The sequence below is a fragment of the Sus scrofa genome, chromosome 13, assembly GCF_054392235.1.
Source record: "Sus scrofa isolate SSC_HxYL_T2T_F1_AM1 chromosome 13, Sscrofa_HxYL_maternal_Yorkshire_Landrace_v2.0, whole genome shotgun sequence".
Lineage (NCBI taxonomy): Eukaryota > Metazoa > Chordata > Mammalia > Artiodactyla > Suidae > Sus > Sus scrofa.
In genome coordinates this window covers 41,531,176-41,554,980 of record NC_139395.1, presented here as the reverse complement: position 1 = coordinate 41,554,980, position 23,805 = coordinate 41,531,176, and the positions used below count along the sequence as shown (strand labels likewise).

Sequence of the window (23,805 nt, the reverse complement as noted above, 5' to 3'; positions counted from 1 at the left end):
GCCATTCAAACAAAATTTCATTGCAAAAATGTTGATGTGTTTTCTTCCAACCTAGTAAATGAAGTTGGCATTTTTATTTTGTTCCTTGAGGTACTCTTTTTCCTGCTGAGGATTATGATGATTTCTTTTGAGGAAAGGATACCCACTGACCCACTGATGGTTTGCAGTTAACTGTGTGAAAGCACAGTGAGAGCGCTGTGTGTAATTCTTGCCTGTCCTGCCTCACCTGAAGTACTGAATCGCATTTTCTAAGCAATACGTTTCTTTTCAAATTCTTATCTTGAAGGCCCTTAGATGCTTTTGTCCCTCGTGGTCAGCCCCTCCCTCCTTGACAGGAAGCGTGTCAGACCACCTGTTTGTGGCTGAGCCCTTGCCTGGCTTGGCTGCCTGGCTCTGTGCCTTGGAACATCTTCCAGAATCTTCACCTTTGAGCTTTCAGTTCTCTCCCAGAGCATTTCAACATGTTCAGGACTTAGGCTTTTAAAGAACAAACGCCTGGCTGGCCCAGGCCTCCCTGCAGGTACCGCCTGGTCCTTCCTGTCTCTGATGCAGGCAGACTCTCTGAACCCTGTTTTCAGCCCTGCCCTCCCCCTGCCTTGCCTGCCAGTCCCCTCAGCCAGTGGGAGTCCTGCTTCTGCAGCCACTGAAGCCACTCCCTCCAGAGTCCTCCGGGGGGTTAAACTCAAATATTTCTCCTCAGGCTTCATGTACTTGACCTTCCAACGCCCACCTTGACTGGCTCCTTTCTTTCCCTCCCCTTTGCTTCTATACCTCTGGAACATCTTAGATTTCTCTCAGTCCCCACCTGCTTCTTTTCAAACTGCTTTCCAGGCCCTCCCTGGGCTCGTCACACACCTTTCCATCCTCTGCCATTGTCTTGCCTCACCTTTTCACTGCATAGCCTTGCAAACCTTGTCTACCCCTGTGGCTTTATTTGCTACTTATACACATGCATCAGTGAATCCAAAATCCCTGCCTCCAGCCCTCCTGTGAACTCGAGACCCCTCTACCTCACTGCATGCTGCACATGTCCACCTAGACACTCTGTAGACATCTGAAAATGTATAGCCCCATAGACTCCTCTCCCCTCCAGCTCACACTTGAGCTTATCATTTCAGTGTGCGAGTCATGGTGGCCTGTCTGCTAAGGAGTCCTCCACTCACCCCTGGACCCTCATTCCCATTGCTCCTCTACACGCTCAGCTCCCCCTGTTGACTTGCCTGCACTTCCACACTTGTCCACTCCCCCTGCCACAAGTAAGGGGATCCATTCGAGTCACTCCTGTGTGCATACCTTCTCACTCCTCAGCCCGGTCACTGGCTCCTCTGTCACTGGGCTCCTGGTGGCCTCTGCAGCCCCTCTCTCATCGGCATCCCCATCCCTTTGTACATTTGTCCTCTCTCTGCAAACACTTTGGCTCCCTTTCCTTGCCTAGCTGAGTCCTTCTCATCCATCAGTCTCTGCTCAGACTTCCTTCCTTCAGGAAACCCTTTCTGACCTGCTGAAAATTGGGGTACCTGGTGGTCCGAGCTCCTGGTCCCTTGTGGGTACCTCAGCAGTAACACTCAGGTGTGGCATTGCAGTGGCCTGTCATTACTCATCTCTTCACCTAGTGCACTGTCTCTCACTGCAGTGTCCTTCAGCGCTTACCTGTGCCCAGTACACTAGCCACATGAGTAGCAGAGGAACACAGCACTCCTTTCCCCTGGATTTTGGAGGTGCTGACAGCCAGCTGAAGAGCACTTGGCTGTGTGGTTTGCGGGGGCTCTTCAAGGAGTAGGGCCTTGGAGTTGTTCAGTGGGAAGTAAAAAGCTTGAAGTAGGTCTGCTAGGAACTTCTTTTGCAAATATAGTTCAAAAAATGATTTCTCTTCGTATGGGCTTTTAAAAGCATGTATTATAGAGTATCTTTAAGAAAATAAACTATGAGAACTACTCACAAAAGCTTGTGGCTTAAGTGTTTTAACCATGTTAAAATGACTTCCTGTTTTAACTAATATTGTCTAATGAATACCAACTTTGTTTTTCACTCAAGAGAGTTTTATGAACATCTCATACGGAAACCATGAGCACTGAGGTCTGTGGCAGCCTCTCCCAGTCACCCAGTAGCCAGACCTGGTTCCACAAGAATAGATGACACATCTTACAGGTCCCCTGTATGCAAGGGAAGACCTCGGCAGGGTCGTCTATCTCAGTAATTCCCACTGAGACTCCAAGAGGAGAAAATGGGGACAGGTTTTTTTTAGGACAGATGGAAAGGGGCCAGCGACTGGGTCATGCTAGGGCTCTGGCAGTGTGAGGACACAGTTTCTGAGAAGTACAGGAGACTTCTTTTCATGCACTAATTCATCTATTTCTTGTCTCACATTTCTACAGAAAAGATTTAAGTGTTATATAAAATTATATCTCACTACCCCAATGGAATGAAATAATGATATGGTATAGCTCTTTCTGAATTACTCATTTATTCTTGAAGATTATATCTAGGTTCCTGTTTATTCAGTTCACTGAGTTCAGATTGACAACATGCAATGTTCTCTGTGTTATCTTCTTATTTTTACACTATGGACACCTAATCAGTGTCTCCCAGTGCCTTCCTTGGTCATGGCAGTCGCATTTCAATGAGGACTGCTCATCCCAAGTCCAGTCCAGACCTCCTGTTAATATCAGGCAGTGCCTGGCCTGCCCTGGGGTTCTGCTGATTTTCAAGTCTTTGTATTGAATTACAGCTTGTTCTGACTTGATGCTGGTTTCCTTCATTATATCTTGCTTCTCCCAGGAGAGAGCCACATGTTATTTATCCTTCCTCCTCCTTTTGAAAATATCACAATAAGGAATTCACTTATTTTTTTCTTCAGCTATTCTATCAGTAATTCAATGTCATATTTCTTAGAGGCTGTTCCATCTCCTTCACTGCTTTTCTTAATGCCTTTTAATTACTTCCCATCTTTAAAATTTATTTGGCTGCTTTTAATTTTTAGTAATCCATGCTGTCATCACAGAGGCAACTTTATTCCTATGATGGTTCAGGTTTCTGTGGGTGTCAATGCTGGGTCACAAGATGAAGAGAGAATTAGAGAAACATCAAGGGTCCAGACTATGCATCTGCGGAGCAGGCTTATCAGGGGAAGCAGTCCTGTTGGCTTGTTTCTACAGAGAAAGAAGCGTAATCATAAGCCTCATATTAGTATATTACAGAGAAGCCGTTTTTGGTGTAGGTGTAGAAGGGAAATAAAATAGCCAGGTTCTAAATTTCCCCAGTTGCAAGGGATACACTTTACATAGTATAAAGGAGACACTACATTTCTGTACACTTTTCTGCCCCACCAATATATGGAGTCTGCAGCATGAGGTCAATCAATTCATCAGTGTTAATCGATTGTCATGTCATGAAGGAAACTGCACTAGACACTACTGGGAATGCAGAGGATTCTCAGCTCCTGCTGTTTAAGGCACATGCATGTTTCATGTAACAGCTTAAAGCACAGCACAAGGGAGGCTGTTATTACACAAAGAATAGAGGGATCCTATGAATGTTACACACTAAATACATTGGGAATTAAGACACGGGTAAAAGAAAACATTTTGTGAAAGACTTCAGAATAAACTTTATTTTTCATCAAGAATAGCATATGATGTAATTTTAAAGGAATAACTAGTTTTTAAAGGATAAAGCAATGTTAAGTCAGTAATTATTGAATGGGCCACAGCAGGGTGGATTAAATAACACTCGTGGACCTGGTTGACCTGTGATATGTCACAGACCAGTAATTAGGAATGACCCAAGATTAGTGAAAAGGATCTCAGTGCTTAGGTGCTGACGTGTTTCATTGCCTACATGGTATAACGTGTCCCATCAATGTGTGTCTTGTTCTCAGCACGCACTCCTGGCTCTGAAGTTCATCCTTGCATTTGCCATCCCTGATAAGCCACGGCATATCCAGATGAAACTGGCCAGACTGGAATTTGAATCTTTGGAGGCACTCAAGCAGCAGGTAATGACAATTGTCCTGAAAATAAAAATGTATTTCTTTAGCAAATGCCATGAGGTGCAGTTCAGAGGACTCACTCTCAGCATTTCCTTCAGGCTTGAAGTTACCAGGTAAAATAAATATAAAAGATGCCAGTTTAGAATGGCAGAACAAAACAAAATTCCTAATAATAGGAGCAAACAAATAGGTTTAAAAACTAAACTACGCAGAGCAAACGTATTCAAACAATGTTACATGAAGACTAGAGCTGGCATTCAGCAAAAGAGCAAGACAGAGGTCCAAGAATCATGCTGGGGCCACTCCCCAAAGTTTCTCAGTCTTCTACAGAAACATTAAGGGAAGAGAGATGAGGAACCAGAATCCTGAAATAGAAATTTATGTTCAGTAATTGTTTATAAAAATGTGTACTATGTTTATATAGTTTTAATCATTTTTGCACCAATGGTAATTGTAATGATCAATCAGTCCAGAGAAAATTTTAAATAATTATGGTAAGACTTCTAGTCACAGGCAATTTTTAAAGCTTTTTTAAGTTTCGATTTTACGAATAAAATTATGGCATCAAAGTATAAGAAAGTGACTCATAAAAACTTTCAAGCCAAAAAAAAAGTGTTTTAGTAGGATAAGAGTCTTTGGAAGAAGTGGAAAGAAAATTTTTCAAAGAGGAAAAAAAGGGAAAATAGAATTTTTACCATTTCTTAAGAGCATGTTCATGTATCTTTCAAATGGGTGACGGCAGATATCACATCACTGTGGTGGTTAGCACCTTGTAGATATCTTTTTAAGAGTGACCTTATTATTTGTGTCAATATTCACAGTATTCCAGAAAATATATATTTGCAACTATTGAAGTTATGATGAAAATTTTAAATGTCAACTTAAAATTGTGCGGATGGGCATGTAGCATCCAAAAAATTTCAGGATTGTGTAAGCAAATATTTTAATTGTACAGCATTGTCTTTGGAAGAGTTTCGGTGAATCAGATTTCCCCATTGATTACATTTCTGGTTCAGTGTTATAGATTGGGGCAGGCAACTGCCTGGCTGGCCGAATACATACCTTAAGTCCAAGTCAAAGTGAGATCTGGCATCTTGTTGGGTAAAGTTTTCGTCTCACTCAGGATTTCATGCTGTCATGTATTTGTCTAAAAAAGCAAAGAATCTTTCTTGAGATTGGATGTGGTTAACATGTCTCACGTCACTAAATACATTTATCTAAAAGTCCTGCTTTAGAGCTGTCGTATTTGCCTTTGAGGTTATGAGCGTTGACTATGGATGTGATTAAATAGCCTCCCCAGTCATCTCCGCGCCTGGGTTCCCATGTCTTCAGATACGCCCTACCCAACAGTAAAGCACAGTCTAAAGTCCGAAACAAGTTGTGTTTAAGCTCATCTTCATTGAGAAATGAAGAAAAAATCTAAGTGCTTTACGTCTCTTTGTGGTGTTTTCTCTTGAGAACATAGATGCGATGCTCTGATTAACATCCCTGTGTAAGAAAATGTGATTTTTGTACTGATTTTGCTGATAAGATTCTGGAGGAACAGAGATGTCCAGTAGGTTTCAACCCATTTATCAAATGCCGTCAAAGAGGATGTTCCTAGCTTGCCCTGACAGTGACTTCAATTCATGCACCAGCAGCTCTGGCATCTCAGATCCAGCAAGGGGGCAGGAGGCTGAGATGAGCCCTGAGGTTTCCTAGAGACTTGACTGCAAACCAGCAAAAGCATTCCTCCCTGCACCTGCTGCCACGGCTTGTTTTTGTTAAAGTAGTCTGAGGATAAAAGGGCCAGAGGAGAAGCTGGGCAGAAGGTTCTCTGCTTTTTTCTCTCTTGCTGGCCCAGAGTTTTGCTGTATTATTGGCACTGCTGTCTGGGCCACCTGAGTTTATGCTGCTGCCAGTCGGAGACGAAGATTTTCATCACGTTTCCTGCTTAACCTCACTGTGCAGAGGTCTGGAAAGGTCTGAGAGGTCCTGAAAGGTCTGAAAGGTCCTAGACATGGAAGGCCACCCACCTTGTGCTTTTCACAGACTCACGTTCACTGACTTGTCTTCTGTTTACTTGCTCAACTAGTGCCATCTCTAGGATATAGAATTTTTTTCTTTTTTCCTCACTCTGACATTTAACTGTCTGCTTTATAAACAAGTGGAGCCTCTCCTCACTGGGCTACTCCAGTATTACAAAGGCAGAGAGAGCATCTGCCATGTCAGTTGGTGGACCCCGATCGAAAATGGAGATACAGAAAACAGATTTAAGAATACATCTCATTAATGCCTAGCCTGTCCCTGAACTCTTTCACTGTTAAGTGATGAGAAATTGACAACAAGCTTGTCAACAGAAATGATTACCCATGAGTAATTCTTATATTATGTTTAATATATGTTTGAATTGCTTTCTTTTCAACTCAGTTCCCATTTTATGAACAAAACATGATTGAAAAATGTAACTCACTGGACAGTTCTTAAATTGGGCTGTGCATCTTGAATGTAGAACCTTCAAAAAATGCAAGTGGCTAGGCCCTGCACTATGAAGATTCTGATCCCCTAAATCTAAAGTGGGGCCCAGATACCTACATTTTAAAAACTCTTTTTATTGCTCCACACCCCCTCCCCTCCACCCTCAGGTCCCAGCAAAGATGGACCCCAAGCATGGTCAGGTGGGTGCCGAGAATGAGCAAGTTTTGGGCCACCAGGAATAAGCCAGTAACATCTTTGAGCCTCCATTTTTTTTTTTTTTTTGTCTTATAAAATGAAAGCCTGGACCCAAGGTCTATGGGAAGGCCCAGAAATGTACTTTTTTTTTTTTTACCCAACATTTCGAGTGACTCCAGCATGGTGGCTGTGGAGCCTGACATAGGGAAGTGCTCCCTCCATGGTCCTGGGGCTGCATCCAGCTCGCAGCAGGAGGGGGCAGTGGTGAGTGTGGGGACCACAGTGGAGAGGAAGGGTACTGAGAGCAGTTCTTTTTTCCGTGTGAGGTGGGGAACTGTGGCGTTCCTAAATATGTAAGCAAATGAGATATACTTGAAGGTGAGAGGCGAACTGGGGAAAATAAAATTGTTTGCTTTGCAAAGGGCATTTTCAAATGATTAGACTTCTATTGGTGAGACCTTTACAAAGAATTCTAGACAGTAAATATCATCCTAGTGATGCCCTTTTATTTCTTTTCAAATTGATGCCTTCGACTCTCAGTGATTTTAAGATCCAGTTAAAAATAGAAAAGACTCTTATCCAGGTGGCATTTGCTCACTGGATGGGCTGGAGCACAAGGGCACCACATCCTGAGTACCGGCACAAATCAGCAGCCAAGCCCTCTTGGGAGCCAAGCACCCGCAGAAGCCAGGGAGCGAGTCCAAATAGAGCCATGGAGAGAGAACAGCCTCAGAAATCAGTGGAAAGAATGGATAAAGAATTTTTTTATTTTTCATTTTTGACTGCCCCTCGGCACATGGAGCTCCCAGGCCAAGGATCACATTTGAGCCGCAGTCTCGACCTAAGCCACAGCTGTGGCGATGCCAGATCCTTAACCAGCTGTGCAGGACCGGGGATTGAACCCGCATCCCAGCACTCCCAAGGTGCCACTGATCCCATTGCACCACAGCAGAAGCTCCAGATAAGGAATTTAAGAAGACATTACAATGGCTAATTATGGCCCTCTGGGGCCTCAAATCAAATGTGAGCCCCTTGAACCAGCAGGTAGGCTGGGTCAGCCTGCATTAAGTGATGTCTTTGTTTTCTAGGGTTAATTATTTTTAAACCATTTCCAACATTTCTCAAGAGCTTCTGAACTTGTCTTGCCCTGCGTATTTGTGCTCTCAAGTTATGGCAGCTGTATAAGCATTTTTTAATGGAAAGTTAAAAGTTTCACAGCATAGAATGAGGATGCTAAAGTTTTTCACCATTGAATATGTAATCATGTTGATCTGCCAACATGTAGTTCGCAAAAAGATGTTGAATCCAAATAAAGAATTGGCTTCTGAGAAAGCCAGTGCCCATCAGTGCCAGAGCCTCAGTCCTTGGGGAGGGGATGGTCCATTTGTCAAGCCCCAAGTCAGCCTGGGCCAGTAGATAAAGGTAAATTGAAGCCTAAAATGTTTTGAGTGTTTGAGTGCCCTCTGAGCTGGCTTTTCCCTTTCTCCTGTGTCAGGACTTTGTCTCACAGCCCTCTGTACCTTCAGGGCGAGTGTCTTGACCCTCCTTTGTCATAGTCTCCCCAAATGGTCCTAACACACACAGGCAGAGTGAGGCTGTGGTGACAGTACAGTAAGACACAGTGTGAAGCAGGGCAGGAAAGGGAGGAGAGCTTGGTGATGGAGGAGGAGGACACCTCAGGCTTGGGGGCCCTGCCTCACTGGGCAGACCAGGAGGGAATTCTGGGACAAAATGGTACCATAAAGTCAGATTGGAGGCCCAGTCAGAATTCTGCCTTTATAGCATCCCCACCTATTTTCACGACCCGAACACAGCTGGGTAGTAATGATAACAGGGGTGGTGATAGGTGGCATGCAACAGGAGGTGACACGAGCTAGCCATGGTTCCAAGCCTTCTACGTGGGCTGTGACTCCTAAGACCAATTCTTGGAGGTGGGGTCTGTTGGCTTGATATTTCACACAGTAGATTTCTCTCCAATTCATAAATGATGACTTTCTTTGAAGTGATTAATGCTCTAACAAATATTGGCTCCTGTGCACCTCTCTAGTCCCTTCTGCTTTCACTTTGCCTGTTGCTTTTGGGTCTAGTACTGCTCATGTATCCCGTGCTGTGTCATAACCCTGACCACCCATACGCCCCCCTCCACCGTGAGCTGCACAGACCCTCCCTCTTCAGAAGATCCCCCTCTGCTGTGTGGCACAGTGGACCTGGTGCTCATTTCTGTGTATCCGCCCCTCCACCCTGGGCCAGGTGATGCCCTCCTTACTCCTGAGCCCCTCACCCAGCCCAGGGCCTGATGCCCTGTGGACTCTGACTAAATCTCTGCTTAATCAAACTGAGTTTGTTGACTCATACATAGTTCAGAAGCTAATATATTAAGTAAACGACAAATGATGCCCTTGGACACAAAAAGAGGAATCTTAAAATAGGTACTCTGGCAAAAATGGAAACAGTTAGGTCATATGCCTTTCTGAGATCACTAGGGAAGAGAACACATTCTGAGGAAGCGCATGCGAGCACTTTAGAAGGACTCCATACCTAGCACTTATAAATAAAAAAGGCTGACTGTGATTGATATCAGTAAAAAGGGTAGCTCCCAAAAGCCCATAAAAAACCCTAAATCAAACCATATAGTTCTAAAGTAGTTTGTACTTTGCACAAATTCAGACTCTGGAACAATCCTTTTCTTACCGCTCTTGGGTAGGGGTTTTTTCCTCTTCATTTTCTGTTCTCACTAGAGAAAAAAACGCTTTAAAGTGCACAGTGGCATGCAGACACTAAAATAAGATGCTTCACTAAAGCTCTAGAAAGCCTCTGATCATTTCTGTCTTCCCTAGTAAACAAGCTGTATAAATTGCTACTTATCTCATTCCTCTGGTCATCTAAGCAAAATTCAGAATTTGTGTATCTTAATTATTTCCCCAGATGTAAGCAACATGGCCAAGTCAGAACCAGATTTATTTTTATCTGTGGAAATTACTGAATAGGCCATGAAACAATAAAATTTAGCATTTTCCTCGTCACCATATGAGGACGAGAAACAGTGTTGGCAGCGGGGCCTGGAAGCAGAGATCCATTCCATAGAGAAGGAGCTCTGGTTCACTGTACTGAGGAAGTGATGCCGTGTGCTTTGGACCATATATACTTATGTCATTAAAATATGTCTGTATATGGAGTTCCTGTTAGGGCTCAGAGGGTTAAGGATCCAACGTTGCCATAGCTTTGGTGTAGGCCAACAGTTATAGCTCCAATTCATCCCTAGCCCGGGAACTTCCATATGCCACAGGTGTGGCCATAAAAAAAAAAAAGTCTGTAAAAAAAAGAAAAGAATGATATATTCTGGTAAGTTATTAAAAGTTCTAAGAGTTCCAACCTCAGATTCTGTACTAGATTAGTAATTATATTGCGTCGAGGGCCAGCATGTGTGAGGGCAGGTCTTCCTTTTCCAGGTAAATGTGTTGACTAATAAGTATGCATCTATTTACTTTAAAAAAATTTTACCAAATGTTTTAGAATATTAAAAGACTATAATATTGGCTTAATCAAAATCAAAAATATTGGTCTGTGACTTCCGGACTAGAAGCTTCTTAGAGACAGAGTTATTCCAGACACAGAATTCATATTTATTGAATGAATGAGTCAGTAATTGGATAATAGGGCAAAGCCTCAGCCTTTTGTGCCTTTTTTTTGTTACTAAATTCTAGTCCTTTGAATTTGAAATTGCCCTTTGTGTGTTAGATTTGGGATTCAGGAAATCATCATTGAGTACTTACCATGTCAGGAAGCCACAGGCTTTTTAAGATTACTTTTGTTTTTAATTATGAAACTGTTATAATGGAACATCTCTTATTTAATGTAATAAATACCATTCTTTTCCATGGATTTCCAATGCTACAAAACCTCAGGGATATGATTGCATATTGTATCATGTAATAAATGTAAACCTAAGAGATCAGACTGAAAATACAGTGATTGATAGAGTAGGAAATTTAGCCTTTAAAGTAAATCCCTAAGAACACATACTGTGATTTGCCTCTTTCTCCTAAGAATAGAACGTAGACAACCAGAAATGTTTGAATTTAAGAACTTTTCAAAATACTAACTTAAAGGAAAATAATCACTTTACATTAATAATGGCTTTAAGAACATAAGTAGTAAATTATACTGAATTCATAATTAGTCAAAATAAAAATGCAGATATTAAAATTCAGCAATAAATATTGAGTACGTGCTGTGATCGAAGTGCAAAAATATAAAGTATCAGAAATTCCTTGCATCATGTAATTTCTATGAAAAAGATCTTGTCCCAAACACTGATAGTATAGGCTGAGAAAAGGGTCATTAACCATGGTTGTTACCTTCCAAGATGGTCCCCAAAGAGCCCTGCCTCCTAGTATTTATACCCTGTGGAGTCCCATCCCACCTTCTATCTTGGTCTGTCTGCGTAACCAATAGCATACTGCAGAAATGTTGGTATGTCTTTTCTGAGACTAGGTCATATGAAAAACATCACAGCTTCTGCCTTCATCTCCCACTTGGATCACTTGCTCTTAGAAAGTTAGCTGCCGTGTTGTGAGGAGTTTATCCAGAGGACATGACTCTTGGTTGACCTGAGAAACAGACCTAGGCAGTCCAGGCTACTTACCCCTCCCCTACCCTGCGAGTGTTCTGCTCACTGTTCCAACACTAGGAGCTGTTTCAGGGACTCAGCCTTGAGGGAGTAAATGTGTTGTTGAGACCATCTTGTGCACGTGACCAAACCCGGTTAAGGCCTCTATAGAAACTTTTAAGTTGCTGGCAGGCAGGTGCAGAGATCTACTTGTCTTGCAGCTACCCAAGACAAGCCTTATCTGTAAGTGTCTCGGTTTATGAAAATGGTCCCCTGCCAGTCTGGAGTGGTCTGCCCCTTTTTTCCATCTCTCCTCGTGCTCCGTGTTAAGGGCTCCATTTTCAGTTTCACCTGGGGAACTCCTGAGGTTGCAGGCCAACACTCAGGCCACCAGTGGAGAGGCCCATGTGACTAGGAACATGACCTACCACCAATGGCTACGTGAATGAACGGTCTTGGAAGCAAATTTTGTAATCCAGGGTTGGCAAACTTTCTTCATAAAGAGTCCAGTAGTAAATATCTAAGGCCTGTTGGGCCCGTACCATCTCTATGGCCACTACGCAGTCCTGCTGTTGTAGTGTAAAAGTAGCCATGGACAATCCATAAATGAAAGGGAGAGGCTGTGGTTTTTTTGTTTGTTTGTGTTTTGTTTCGTCTTTTTGACTTTTCCTAAGGCTGCTCTGTGGCATCTGGAGGTTCCCAGGCTAGGGGTCTAATCGGAGCTGTAGCCGCCAGCCTACGCCACAGCCACAGCAATGCAGGATCTGAACCATGTCTGCAACCTACACCCCAGCTCACGGCAACGCCTGATCCTTAACCCACTGAGCAAGGCCAGGGATTGAACCTGCAACCTCATGGTTCCTAATCGGATTCATTAACCACTGTGCCACGACGGGAACTCCGAGGCTGTGCTCTAATAAAGCTTTATTTACAAAAGCAGTCAGTGTGCCAGGTTTGGCCTGTGGACAGTAGCTTGTCGTCCCCTTCTCTAGCCCCAGTCATGCCTTCAGATGACTGCAGCCTCCGCCTCTGTTCTGAGGCAGCTTCTTGAGAGGCCCTGAGCCAGAGCGACCCAGTCGCTTCCAAATTCCTGAGAATAATCAATGATCATTGTTTTAAACCTCTGCATTTTGCGGTCATTTGTTACACAATAGTAGATAACTAATGCAATAACAGATAACTAACCCAAGATAGGAGGCTGGCTGACAGATGAACCAGGCTTAACTATAATTGTTTTTTTTTTTTTTTAGTGTTTCTTTTTTTTTTTTTTTAATTTTTATTTTCCCACTGTACAGCAAGGGGGTCAGGTTATCCTTACATGTATACATTGCAATTACAGTTTTTCCCCCACTCTTTCTTCTGTTGCAACATGAGTATCTAGACATAGTTCTCAATGCTATTCAGCAGGATCTCCTTGTAAATCTATTCTAAGTTGTGTCTGATAAGCCCAAGCTCCCGATCCCTCCCACTCCCTCCCCCTCCCATCAGGCAGCCACAAGTCTCTTCTCCAAGTCCATGATTTTCTTTTCTGAGATGTTCATTTGTGCTGGATATTAGATTCCAGTTATAAGTGATATCATATGGTCTTTGTCTTTGTCTTTCTGGCTCATTTCACTCAGGATGACATTCTCTAGTTCCATCCATGTTGCTGCAAATGGCATGGTGTCATCCTTTTTTATGGCTGAGTAGTATTCCATTGTGTATATATACCACTTCTTCCGAATCCAGTCATCTGTCGATGGACATTTGAGTTGTTTCCATGTCCTGGCTATTGTGAATAGTGCTGCAATGAACATGTGGGTGCACGTGTCTCTTTTAAGTAGAGCTTTGTCCGGATAGATGCCCAAGAGTGGGATTGCAGGGTCATATGGAAGTTCTATGTATAGATTTCTAAGGTATCTCCAAACTGTTCTCCATAGTGGCTGTACCAGCTTACATTCCCACCAACAGTGCAGGAGGGTTCCCTTTTCTCCACAGCCCCTCCAGCACTTGTTATTTGTGGACTTATTAATGATGGCCATTCTGACTGGTGTGAGGTGGTACCTCATGGTAGTTTTGATTTGCATTTCTCTTATAATCAGTGATGTTGAGCATTTTTTCATGTGTTTGCTGGCCATCTGTATGTCTTCTTTGGAGAAATGTCTATTCAGGTCTTTTGCCCATTTTTCCATTGATTGATTGGCTTTTTTGCTGTTGAGTTGTATAAGTTGCTTATATATTCTAGAGATTAAGCCCTTGTCAGTTGCATCATTTGAAACTATTTTCTCCCATTCTGAAAGTTGTCTTTTTGTTTTCTTTTGGGTTTCCTTTGCTGTGCAAAAGCTTTTCAGTTTGATGAGGTCCCATGGGTTTATTTTTGCTCTAATTTCTATTGCTTTGGGAGACTGACCTGAGAAAATATTCATGATGTTGATGTCAGAGAGTGTTTTGCCTATGTTTTCTTCTAGGAGTTTGATGGTGTCCTGTCGTATATTTAAGTCTTTCAGCCATTTGGAGTTTATTTTTGTGCATGGTGTGAGGGTGTGTTCTAGTTTCATTGCTTTGCACGCAGCTGTCCAGGTTTCCCAGCAATGCTTGCTGAATAGACTTTCCTTTTCCCATTTTATGTTCTTGCCTCCCTTGTCAAAGATTAACTGACCATAGGTGTCAGGGTTTATTTCCGGATTCTCTATTCTGTTCCATTGGTCTGTCTGTCTGTTTTGATACCAGTACCACACTGTTTTGATGACTGTGGCTTTGTAGTATTTCTTGAAGTCTGGGAGAGTTATGCCTCCTGCTTGGTTTTTGTTTCTCAGGATTGCTTTGGCGATTCTGGGTCTTTTGTGGTTCCATATAAATGTTTGGATTGTTTGTTCTAGTTCTGTGAAAAATGTCTTGGGTAATTTGATAGGGATTGCATTGAATCTGTAGATTGCTTTGGGTAGTATGGCCATTTTTACAATATTGATTTTCCCAATCCAGGAACATGGAATATCTTTCCATTTCTTTACATCTTCTTTGATTTCTTTGATTAAAGTTTTATAGTTCTCGGCATATAGGTCCTTTACCTCCTTGGTCAGGTGTATTCCGAGGTATTTGATTTTGTGAGGTGCAATTTTAAAAGGTATCGTATTTTTGTATTCCTTTTCTTTTTTTTTTTTTTTTTTTTTTTTTTTTTTTTTTTTTTCCTGTAATAGGGCTCCTTTATTAGTTCTTTTTTTTTTTTTTTTTTTTTTTATTTCACAAAAATCCTTTTATTTATTTTTTTTTTTTAATTTTATTTTCCCACTGTACAGCAAGGGGGTCAGGTTATCCTTACATGTATACATTACAATTACAGTTTTTCCCCCACCATTTCTTCTGTTGCAACATGAGTATCTAGACATAGTTCTCAATGCTATTCAGCGGGATCTCCTTGTAAATCTATTCTACGTTGTGACTGATAAGCCCAAGCTCCCAATCCCTCCCACTCCCTCCCCCTCCCATCAGGCAACCACAAGTCTCTTCTCCAAGTCCATGATTGATTTTCTTTTCTGAGGAGATGTTCATTTGTGCTGGATATTAGATTCCAGTTATAAGTGATGTCATATGGTATTTGTCTTTGTCTTTCTGGCTCATTTCACTCAGTATGAGATTCTCTAGTTCCATCCATGTTGCTGCAAATGGCATGATGTCATCCTTTTTTATGGCTGAGTAGTATTCCATCGTGTATATATACCACATCTTCCGAATCCAATCCTCTGTCGATGGACATTTGGATTGTTTCCATGTCCTGGCTATTGTGAATAGTGCTGCAATGAACATGCGGGTGCATGTGTCTCTTTTAAGTAGAGCTTTGTCCGGATAGATGCCCAAGAGTGGGATTGCAGGGTCATATGGAAGTTCTATGTATAGATTTCTAAGGTATCTCCAAACTGTTCTCCATAGTGGCTGTACCAGTTTACATTCCCACCAGCAGTGCAGGAGGGTTCCCTTTTCTCCACAGCCCCTCCAGCACTTGTTATTTGTGGATTTATGAATGATGGCCATTCTGACTGGTGTGAGGTGGTATCTCATGGTAGTTTTGATTTGCATTTCTCTTATAATCAGCGATGTTGAGCATTTTTTCATGTGTTTGTTGGCCATCTGTATATCTTCCTTGGAGAAATGTCTATTCAGGTCTTTTGCCCATTTTTCCATTGATTGATTGGTTTTTTTGCTGTTGAGTTGTATAAGTTGCTTGTATATTCTAGAGATTAAGCCCTTGTCAGTTGCATCATTTGAAACTATTTTCTCCCATTCTGTAAGTTGTCTTTTTGTTTTCTTTTGGGTTTCCTTTGCTGTGCAAAAGCTTTTCAGTTTGATGAGGTCCCATGGGTTTATTTTTGCTCTAGTTTCTATTGCTTTGGGAGACTGACCTGAGAAAATATTCATGATGTTGATGTCAGAGAGTGTTTTGCCTATGTTTTCTTCTAGGAGTTTGATGGTGTCCTGTCGTATATTTAAGTCTTTCAGCCATTTGGAGTTTATTTTTGTGCATGGTGTGAGGGTGTGTTCTAGTTTCATTGCTTTGCATGCAGCTGTCCAGGTTTCCCAGCAATGCTTGCTGAATAGACTTTCCTTTTCCCATTTGATGTTCTTGCCTCCCTTGTCAAAGATTAATTGACCATAGGTGTCAGGGTTAATTTCCAGATTCTCTATTCTGTTCCATTGGTCTGTCTGTCTGTTTTGATACCAGTACCACACTGTTTTGATGACTGTGGCTTTGTAGTATTTCTTGAAGTCTGGGAGAGTTATGCCTCCTGCTTGGTTTTTGTTTCTCAGGATTGCTTTGGCGATTCTGGGTCTTTTGTTGTTCCATATAAATGTTTGGATTGTTTGTTCTAGTTCTGTGAAAAATGTCATGGGTAATTTGATAGGGATTGCATTGAATCTGTAGATTGCTTTGGGTAGGATGGCCATTTTCACAATATTGATTTTCCCAATCCAGGAACATGGAATATCTTTCCATTTCTTTACATCTTCTTTGATTTCTTTGATTAAAGTTTTATAGTTCTCGGCATATAGGTCCTTTACCTCCTTGGTCAGGTGTATTCCGAGGTATTTGATTTTGTGAGGTACAATTTTAAAAGGTATCGTATTTTTATATTCCTTTTCTAATGCTTCATTGCTGGTATACAGAAATGCAACTGACTTCTGAATGTTAATCTTATATCCTGCCACTTTGCTGAATTTATTAATCAGTTCAAGGAGTTTTGGGGTTGAGTCCTTAGGGTTTTCTAGGTATAGAATCATGTCATCTGCATACAGTGACAGTTTGATCTCTTCTCTTCCTATATGGATGCCTTTGATTTCTTTTGTTTGTCTAATTGCTGTGGCTAAGACTTCCAAAACTATGTTGAAGAGCAGTGGTGAGAGTGGGCATCCCTGTCTTGTTCCAGATTTGAGTGAGAAGGCTTTCACTTTTTCCCCATTGAGGATTATATTTGCTGTGGGTTTATCATAAATGGCTTTGATTATATTCAGGAATGTTCCCTCTATACCCACTTTGGCGAGGGTCTTGATCATGACTGGATGTTGGACTTTGTCAAATGCTTTTTCTGCGTCTATTGAGATGATCATATGATTTTTGACTTTTTTTTTTGTTAATGTGGTGTATGATGCTGATTGATTTGCGTATGTTGAACCATCCTTGTGAACCTGGGCTGAACCCAACCTGGTCATGGTGTATCATTTTTTTGGTATGTTGTTGGATTCGGTTGGCTAAGATTTTGTTGAGAATTTTTGCATCTATATTCATCAATGATATTGGCCGATAGTTTTCTTTTTTTGGTGGTATCTCTGTCTGGTTTTGGAATGAGGCTGATGGTGGCCTCATAGAATGTCTTTGGGAGTATTCCTTCTTCTTCAACCTTTTGAAAGAGTTTAAGGAGGATGGGCACCAATTCACCTTTATATGTTTGATAGAATTCACCTGTGAAGCCATCTGGTCCTGGACTTTTATTTGTAGGGAGTGATTTTATGACCTCTTCAATTTCATTTCTAGTGATCGGTCAGTTCAGTTGGTCTGTTTCTGCTTGATTCAGTTTTGGCAGGCTGTAAGATTCTAGAAAATTGTCCATTTCTTCCAGATTGTCAAACTTGTTGCCATACAGTTGTTCATAGTATTCTCTTATGGTTTTTTGTATTTCTGCTGTATCCATTGTGATTTCTCCTTTTTCATTTATAATTTTGGTTATTTGGGTTCTTTCTCTCCTCTTTTTAGTGAGTCTGGCCAGGGGTTTGTCAATTTTGTTCACCGTTTCAAAGAACCAGCTCTTGGTTTTATTAATTTTCTCTATTGTTTTTTGAGTCTCTATTTTATTGATTTCTTCTTTGATCTTTATAATTTCCTTCCTTCTGCTGACTTTAGGACTTTTTTGTTCTTCTTTTTCTAATTCGTTTAGGTGGAGGGTTAAGTTGTCCATTTGGGATCTTTCTTCTTTTTTGAGAAAGGCCTGTGTTGCTATAAATTTCCCTCTGAGCACTGCTTTCGCAGCATCCCATAGATTTTGAGAGGTTGTGTCTTCATTATCATTTGTTTCAAGGTAGTTTTTAATTTCCTTCTTGATTTCCTCATTGACCCATTGGTTTTTTAGTAGCATGTTGTTGAGTCTCCATGTAGTAGGTTTTTTCTCTTTGCTTTTCCCATGATTGATTTCTAATTTCATGGCATTGTGGTCAGAGAAGATACTTGAGATAATTTCTATACTCGTAAATTTATTGAGATTTGCTTTGTGTCCCAATATGTGGTCGATTCTTGAGAATGTTCCATGAGCATTTGAGAAGAATGTGTATTCTGATTTTTTTGGATGTGGTGTCCTGAAGATATAATTAAGTCTAACTTTTCTATTGTTTCCTTTAGGATCTCTGTTGCTTTATTGGTTTTCTGTCTAGAGGATCTGTCCATTGATGTGAGGGGGGTATTTAGGTCTCCTACTATGATTGTATTCTCATCAATATCTCCCTTTATGTCTGTTAATATTTGTTGTGTGTATCTGGGTGCTCCTGTATTTGGGGCATATATGTTGACGATAGTAACATCCTCTCCTTGGATGGATCCCTTCATTAAATAGTGTCCTTCTTTGTCTTTCTTTATGTCTTTTGTTTTAAAGTCTATTTTGTCTGATATGAGCGTTGCGACTCCTGCTTTTCTGTCATATCTATTGGCATGAAATATTTTTCCCCACCCTTTCACTTTCAATCTATATGTATCCTTTGTCGTAAGGTGAGTTTCTTGTAGGCAGCATATTGAAGGTTTTTGCCTTTTTATCCACTCAGCCACTCTGTGTCTTTTGATTGGGGCATTCAGTCCATTGACATTTAAGGTGATAATTGATAGATGATTATTTATTGCCATTTGAACCTCGTGTTCTATGGTTCTCCATTCTTCCTTTCTTTTTTTTTTTTTTTTTTTTGGTTGGATGGTCTCCTGTTATTATCTGGTTGAGTGTATTTTTTTTTTCATTTTTTGCAAGTGCAATATTTGGTTTTGGCTTGTGGTTGCCCTGTTTTTTAAGTATGCTAACCCCTTCCCATAATTGTGTGTTTTAGCCTGATGGTCCTGTAAGTTCAAACACTTCATTACTATATTAAAATTAAGAAGAGAGACATACATACAAACAAAAAGGGTTATTTACCTCCTAACATCCCTTGCCCACATTTTATGGTTTTGATGACTCTTTTTTATTTTTTTCTTTTTAATTTTATTTTGTTTGAAGCGTGTTCATGATTAAATCTGTATGCTGGCTTATTTGAGTGACTGCTCTCTGATTGCGGTTTCCTCAGTCCTAGTTTTTCCTCTTCTTCTTTTTTTTTTTTTTTCTTTTCTTTTTTCTTCCCTTTCCTTCCTTTCTTTTTGGTTTAGAGAAGCCCTTTCAATATTTACTTTAACCTGGGTTTTGTGTTGCTGTATTCTTTGAGTTTTTGTTTGTTGGAAAAAATTTTTATTTCCCCTTCTATTTTAAATGATATTCTTGCTGGATAGAGTATTCTAGGTTGCATATTTTTTCCTTTTAGCACTTTAAATATCTCTTGCCATTCCCTCCTGGCCTGTAGTGTTTCTGTAGAGAAATCAGCTGATATTCTTATGGGGGTTCCCTTGTAGGTAACATTCTGTTTTTCTCTTGCTGCCTTTAGGATCCTCTCTTTATCACTAACTTTTGCCATTTTTATTATGATGTGTCTTGGTGTGGGTCTGTTTGGGTTCAGTTTGTTTGGGGCCCTCTGTGCTTCTTGTATCTTGAATCCAGTATCCTTTAGACTTGGGAAGTTTCCATCGATAATTTCTTCAAATATATTTTCCATTCCCTTATCTTTTTCTACTCCTTCTGGAATTCCTATTATGCGTAGATTGGCCCGCTTTATATTATCCCATAGGTCTCTTATATTGCTTTCCAGTTTTTTGATTCGGTTTTCTGTCTGTTGACCAGATTGAGTGATTTCCATTATTCTATCTTCCATATCACTGATTCGTTCTTCTGCATTATTCATTCTGGTTTTTACTGCCCCTAGTTCAGTTTGCATCTCTGCAAATGAATGTTCTAGTTTTTCTTGGCTCCTCCTTATCTTTTCTAGTTCCTTTCTGAGAGTATCTGCGTTACTGTTCATATCTTCTCTTAATTCCTTCAGTATTTTCACTATTTCTCTTTTGAACTCCAGGTCTGTCAGACTGCAGAGATCTGTTTCATTGTTGACTGTTTTAGGTGAGTTCTCCTGTTGGTTTGACTGGGGGTGCTTTCTCAGCTTCTTCATCTTGCTTGTTGTTTTCTTTCTCCTGAGGGAGTTGTACTCTCCGTGATCGGGCAGTGTTTGCCTTGTCACTGCCGTGGAATATTTCCTGAGGGCTGGCGTTGTTGGTCAATCTTTTTTGAGGCAGTGTGGCTTTTCTGGAGTGTTGATGGGCTAACAGTGTTTCTTTGAAGCAAAGGAGGACTTCCTGAGGGCAGACAGGACTGAGAGGTCCACACCACGATGGTAGCAGATTTCACTTGGTCATGCAGAGCTTGCTTTGGTGTTTTTAGGCTGTGGGGTTCTTGCAGGGGGTTGGCGGTGTTGGGCAGCTGCTCTTCAGGGGTGCATCACCCCCTGGGGGCTGGAGCAGCTATCTGGGTCACTGAGAACCTAAAAGGCTCTTCCCTAGGGCAGCCCAACTCAGAAGGACAGCCTGAGAATGTAGGCGGATCTTTTCACAGTCTGGCCGAGCTTGTTGCAGCTTTTCTGGGCTGCAGGGGCTCTTCCAGGGGGCTGGTGGTGCTGAGCAATTATTTCACGGGAGTGGGGCACCCCCTGGGGGCTTGGGCGGGTAGCAGGGCCGTTGGAGACCCAAGACCCTCCTCCCCAGGGCAGCCCAACTCAGAAAAACCGTCTGAGATCTTTTCCCGACTCGGCCAGGCTTGTTGCAGCTTTTCTGGGCTGCAGGGGGTCCTGCCTGGAGCTGGCAGTCCTATGCAGCTGGTCCACTAGAGCATCCCCTGGGGGCTTGGGCGGGTAGCAGGGCCGTTGGAAACCGAAGAGGCTCCTCCCTGGGGCAACCCGGACTCAGAAAAACCGTCCGAGAATTAGGCCGATCTATTCACAGCCTGGCTAAGCTTGTTCTAGCTTTTCTGGGCTGCAGGCCTTTTCTCGGGGGCTGGTGGTGTTTGGTGCTGCTCTGCGGAAGTGTAGCCCCTCCAAAGGGCAAGCAGGCCTGTGCAGGGACAGCCCCTGCGGTGGTAGGCTTCAGGCAATTGTTGAGGCCAGCCCTCCTGGATGGCAGGCAGCCCCAGGTCCGTGAGAGCGTAGGGCGTGGCGGGGGTGGGGGGAGGGGATGCACTGGGAAGCACAGCTTTCAGCTAGCTAGCGGTCCTGTAAGCTCCCTGTGGCGTGGGGGGTATTCTATGGGGACCCACCCCTTCTTCTCTCCCCTCCCCAGCACGGGCGCAGACCAGGCTCTTCTCCCAGGTTCCCTCTGATGCGGCTTTCCACTTCCCCGCTCCTAGAGTATTGCTCCCTTCCTCTGCGACAGCTTTGTTTTCTAGTCTCCCAGGCAGTCTCTGCCCAGTCAACTGGTTTCTAGACCTCCCAAGCAGTTTCCGCTCTGCCCCGCCCCGCTAGCCCGGGGACTAATCTCTGGAGCCGAGGTCTCGAGGTCTCTAGGTCTCGGTGCCCGGCTCCCGCCCAGGCTTCCCCCGGCCCTTTCTCAGGGATTAACCTTCGGAGCCAAGGTCTCAGTGCCCAGCCCCCTCCCAGGCGTCTCAATTTTTGGTGTCTGTGCCCATAGTTCAGATGGTCCGTTCGGTTCTTGATCGGCTTTTCCGTACTCCAACTTACTGCTACACTCTTCTCTGCATCTGGAGATTCCTCCGGTTCGTTTGATCTTTCCCCCGGTAGGTGACTTTCCAGGGTGCGGGATCCCTTTCTCCTCCGCAGTTCCCTTTCGGGAGTGCCCGTCCCGCTCGGATTCGCCTTCTCCCACTCTCCTCTTTTCTCCTGTTCTGCCCAATAATGTCATGAACTTCTTGCCGTTATTGGAATTTAGGTTCCTCTGCCAGTGATTGGTTGCTGTTCTATGCGAGTCATTTATTCTGTAGATGTGCTTTTTTTGTTGTGTTTGTGGGAGAGGGCGAGCGTGTCCTCCTACTCCTCCGCCATCTTGTCCTCCCAGTCAACTATAATTGTTAATAATTATAGTTGATAATTGTTGAAGCAGGATGATGGGTAGCTACATGGATGTTCATTATATAATTCTCTCTACTTCTGCATAGTAAAAGGTTAAAAGGGGAAAACAAAGCAGAAAAAGAAACTGTTAGATAACTATCTGAAATCAGAGCATCAGAGTTCCCTCTGTGGCACAGTGGGTTAAGAATCCGACTGCAGTGGCTTGGGTTGCTCCCAGCCCAGTGCAGTGGATTAAAGGATCCAGCGTTGCCACACCTGGATCACAGCTGAGGCTCAGATTCAGTCCCTGACCCAGGAACTAACATGCCATGAGTGCAGCCATAAAAAATAAAATTTAACCTAAAAAATACAATCAGAGCATCAGTAAATCCCAAAACCCATGCCGCACACCCAGGTCTCCACCTCTGAAGTCCTGGTTCTCCCGACCCCTTCCTCCATAAAGAGCAGCCAGAGACGATTTGGCTTTTTGTCTACATTTTTCCATCAATTCTTTACCGCCTTAATACCTCTAACTTAATGTCTAAGATAATTCTTTGGACTTTGATACCACTGCTATTGTTGAACCAACTTTGAGCCTTTTATACTTCTCGATATCTCTTTACATCATAGACTGTAAAATTAGTCATTACCGAGAGATGGAGCCTTGTGCAAAGATCTACAGAGTGCAGCCTCAGTGTGGCCTGGGATAGAATGATACTTAACAGTTTGCATTCTTACTGAGCTTGGCTGTCAGCAGAGCACTAGCAAATCCTTTATCTCAGGGAATCCTTACACAGCCTGGGGCAGGGCAGGGGCGGGGGGGGTAGGCCTATTTCATTAGCTTTTTATAGATGAGGAAACAGAGACTCAGAAAGTTTAAATGGTCAGACAAATAAAATTCAGCTGGGTCCAGAATCTGACTCCCGGTCCAGTGTTCTTTCTTCCTCCCTTTACTGCCTTTCTCAAGCTTAGGGAGAAACAGGTAGAATTTGGTTTCAAATGAAATAAAATCACTCTGTGAAAGTTCCTCACACAGTGCTTGGCCCACAGTAGGTGCCCTTCCCTTTAAAATCTCTGAAATTGGAAATCACCCTGATAATGGTTTTAACTGGCAGTATACACAATTTAGTGTGCTAGTTTTTAGGTTCTTGAAATAGATATTTGACATAACTTTATGTCTTTTAATTTATTGCATTGATCCCCAAAGTGGTTCACATGTTGGATTTAGAGAATGGGCCTGGATTATTCTGCCCCTGTAGTTCCCCAGGATAACCATGAAATTAGGTTTAATGTTGAGTTTCAAACATCTCCTGCTTTCTGTACATTTAACCGGATGTCCTTGGTGATGACATTTACAGATGAGGAAAAATTTTGTAAACAGGTGAAGAAAGTAGTGGGAGAGCAGAATACCAGACCTGATAAAATGCCACCGAATGATGAAATTCAGTTCCAAAGGACATTATCTTCTCTTTTCATTTTCTTTCAAAAATCTGTTTAATGGGTTTTCCTATCCTAAACATATGATTGGGGGAGATTGAATTTTTCCCTCATAAATCTTTGTGTCTTAATTTCCTTCCTTCTTTCTTTCCTTTCCTCCTTCCTTTCTTCCTTCCTTGCCTCCCTCTTTCTTTTTCTTTTTTTCTCTCTCTCTCCCTTTTTCTTTGTTTCTGTCTGTCTATCTGTCTGTCTTTGTCTTCCTTTCCATAACTTGCAGTACTTTTAGATAGACCAAAGGTAACTTCATTATCAGGGCTATAGCTTTAAATTCTTCATCTCCTGCCCGCAACCAAACCAATTTAGGAGGAAAAAAAAAAAATCTCTTATTTGCTATTTGGAAAATAAATGTATTTTAAGTTTCTCTCTAGTTCTTCATTCGGGTTACTTAAAGCATTGTTCATGCGGGTATATTTGCAGGCTCTTG

The 23,805-nt window shown here is 42.2% G+C and overlaps 1 protein-coding gene across 5 annotated transcripts in view; it reads left to right on the top strand.

The window, feature by feature from the left end:
* ANO10 (anoctamin 10) overlaps positions 1-23,805 on the top strand; it is a 274,985-nt gene that overhangs the window by 200,096 nt on the left and 51,084 nt on the right. For all 5 annotated transcript variants that reach the window (XM_013981531.3, XM_021071718.2, XM_021071717.2 and 2 more), the window contains exon 12: positions 3,878-3,994. In XM_013981531.3, the coding sequence (XP_013836985.2) occupies positions 3,878-3,994 (117 nt within the window). The remainder of the gene's footprint in view (positions 1-3,877; positions 3,995-23,805) is intronic.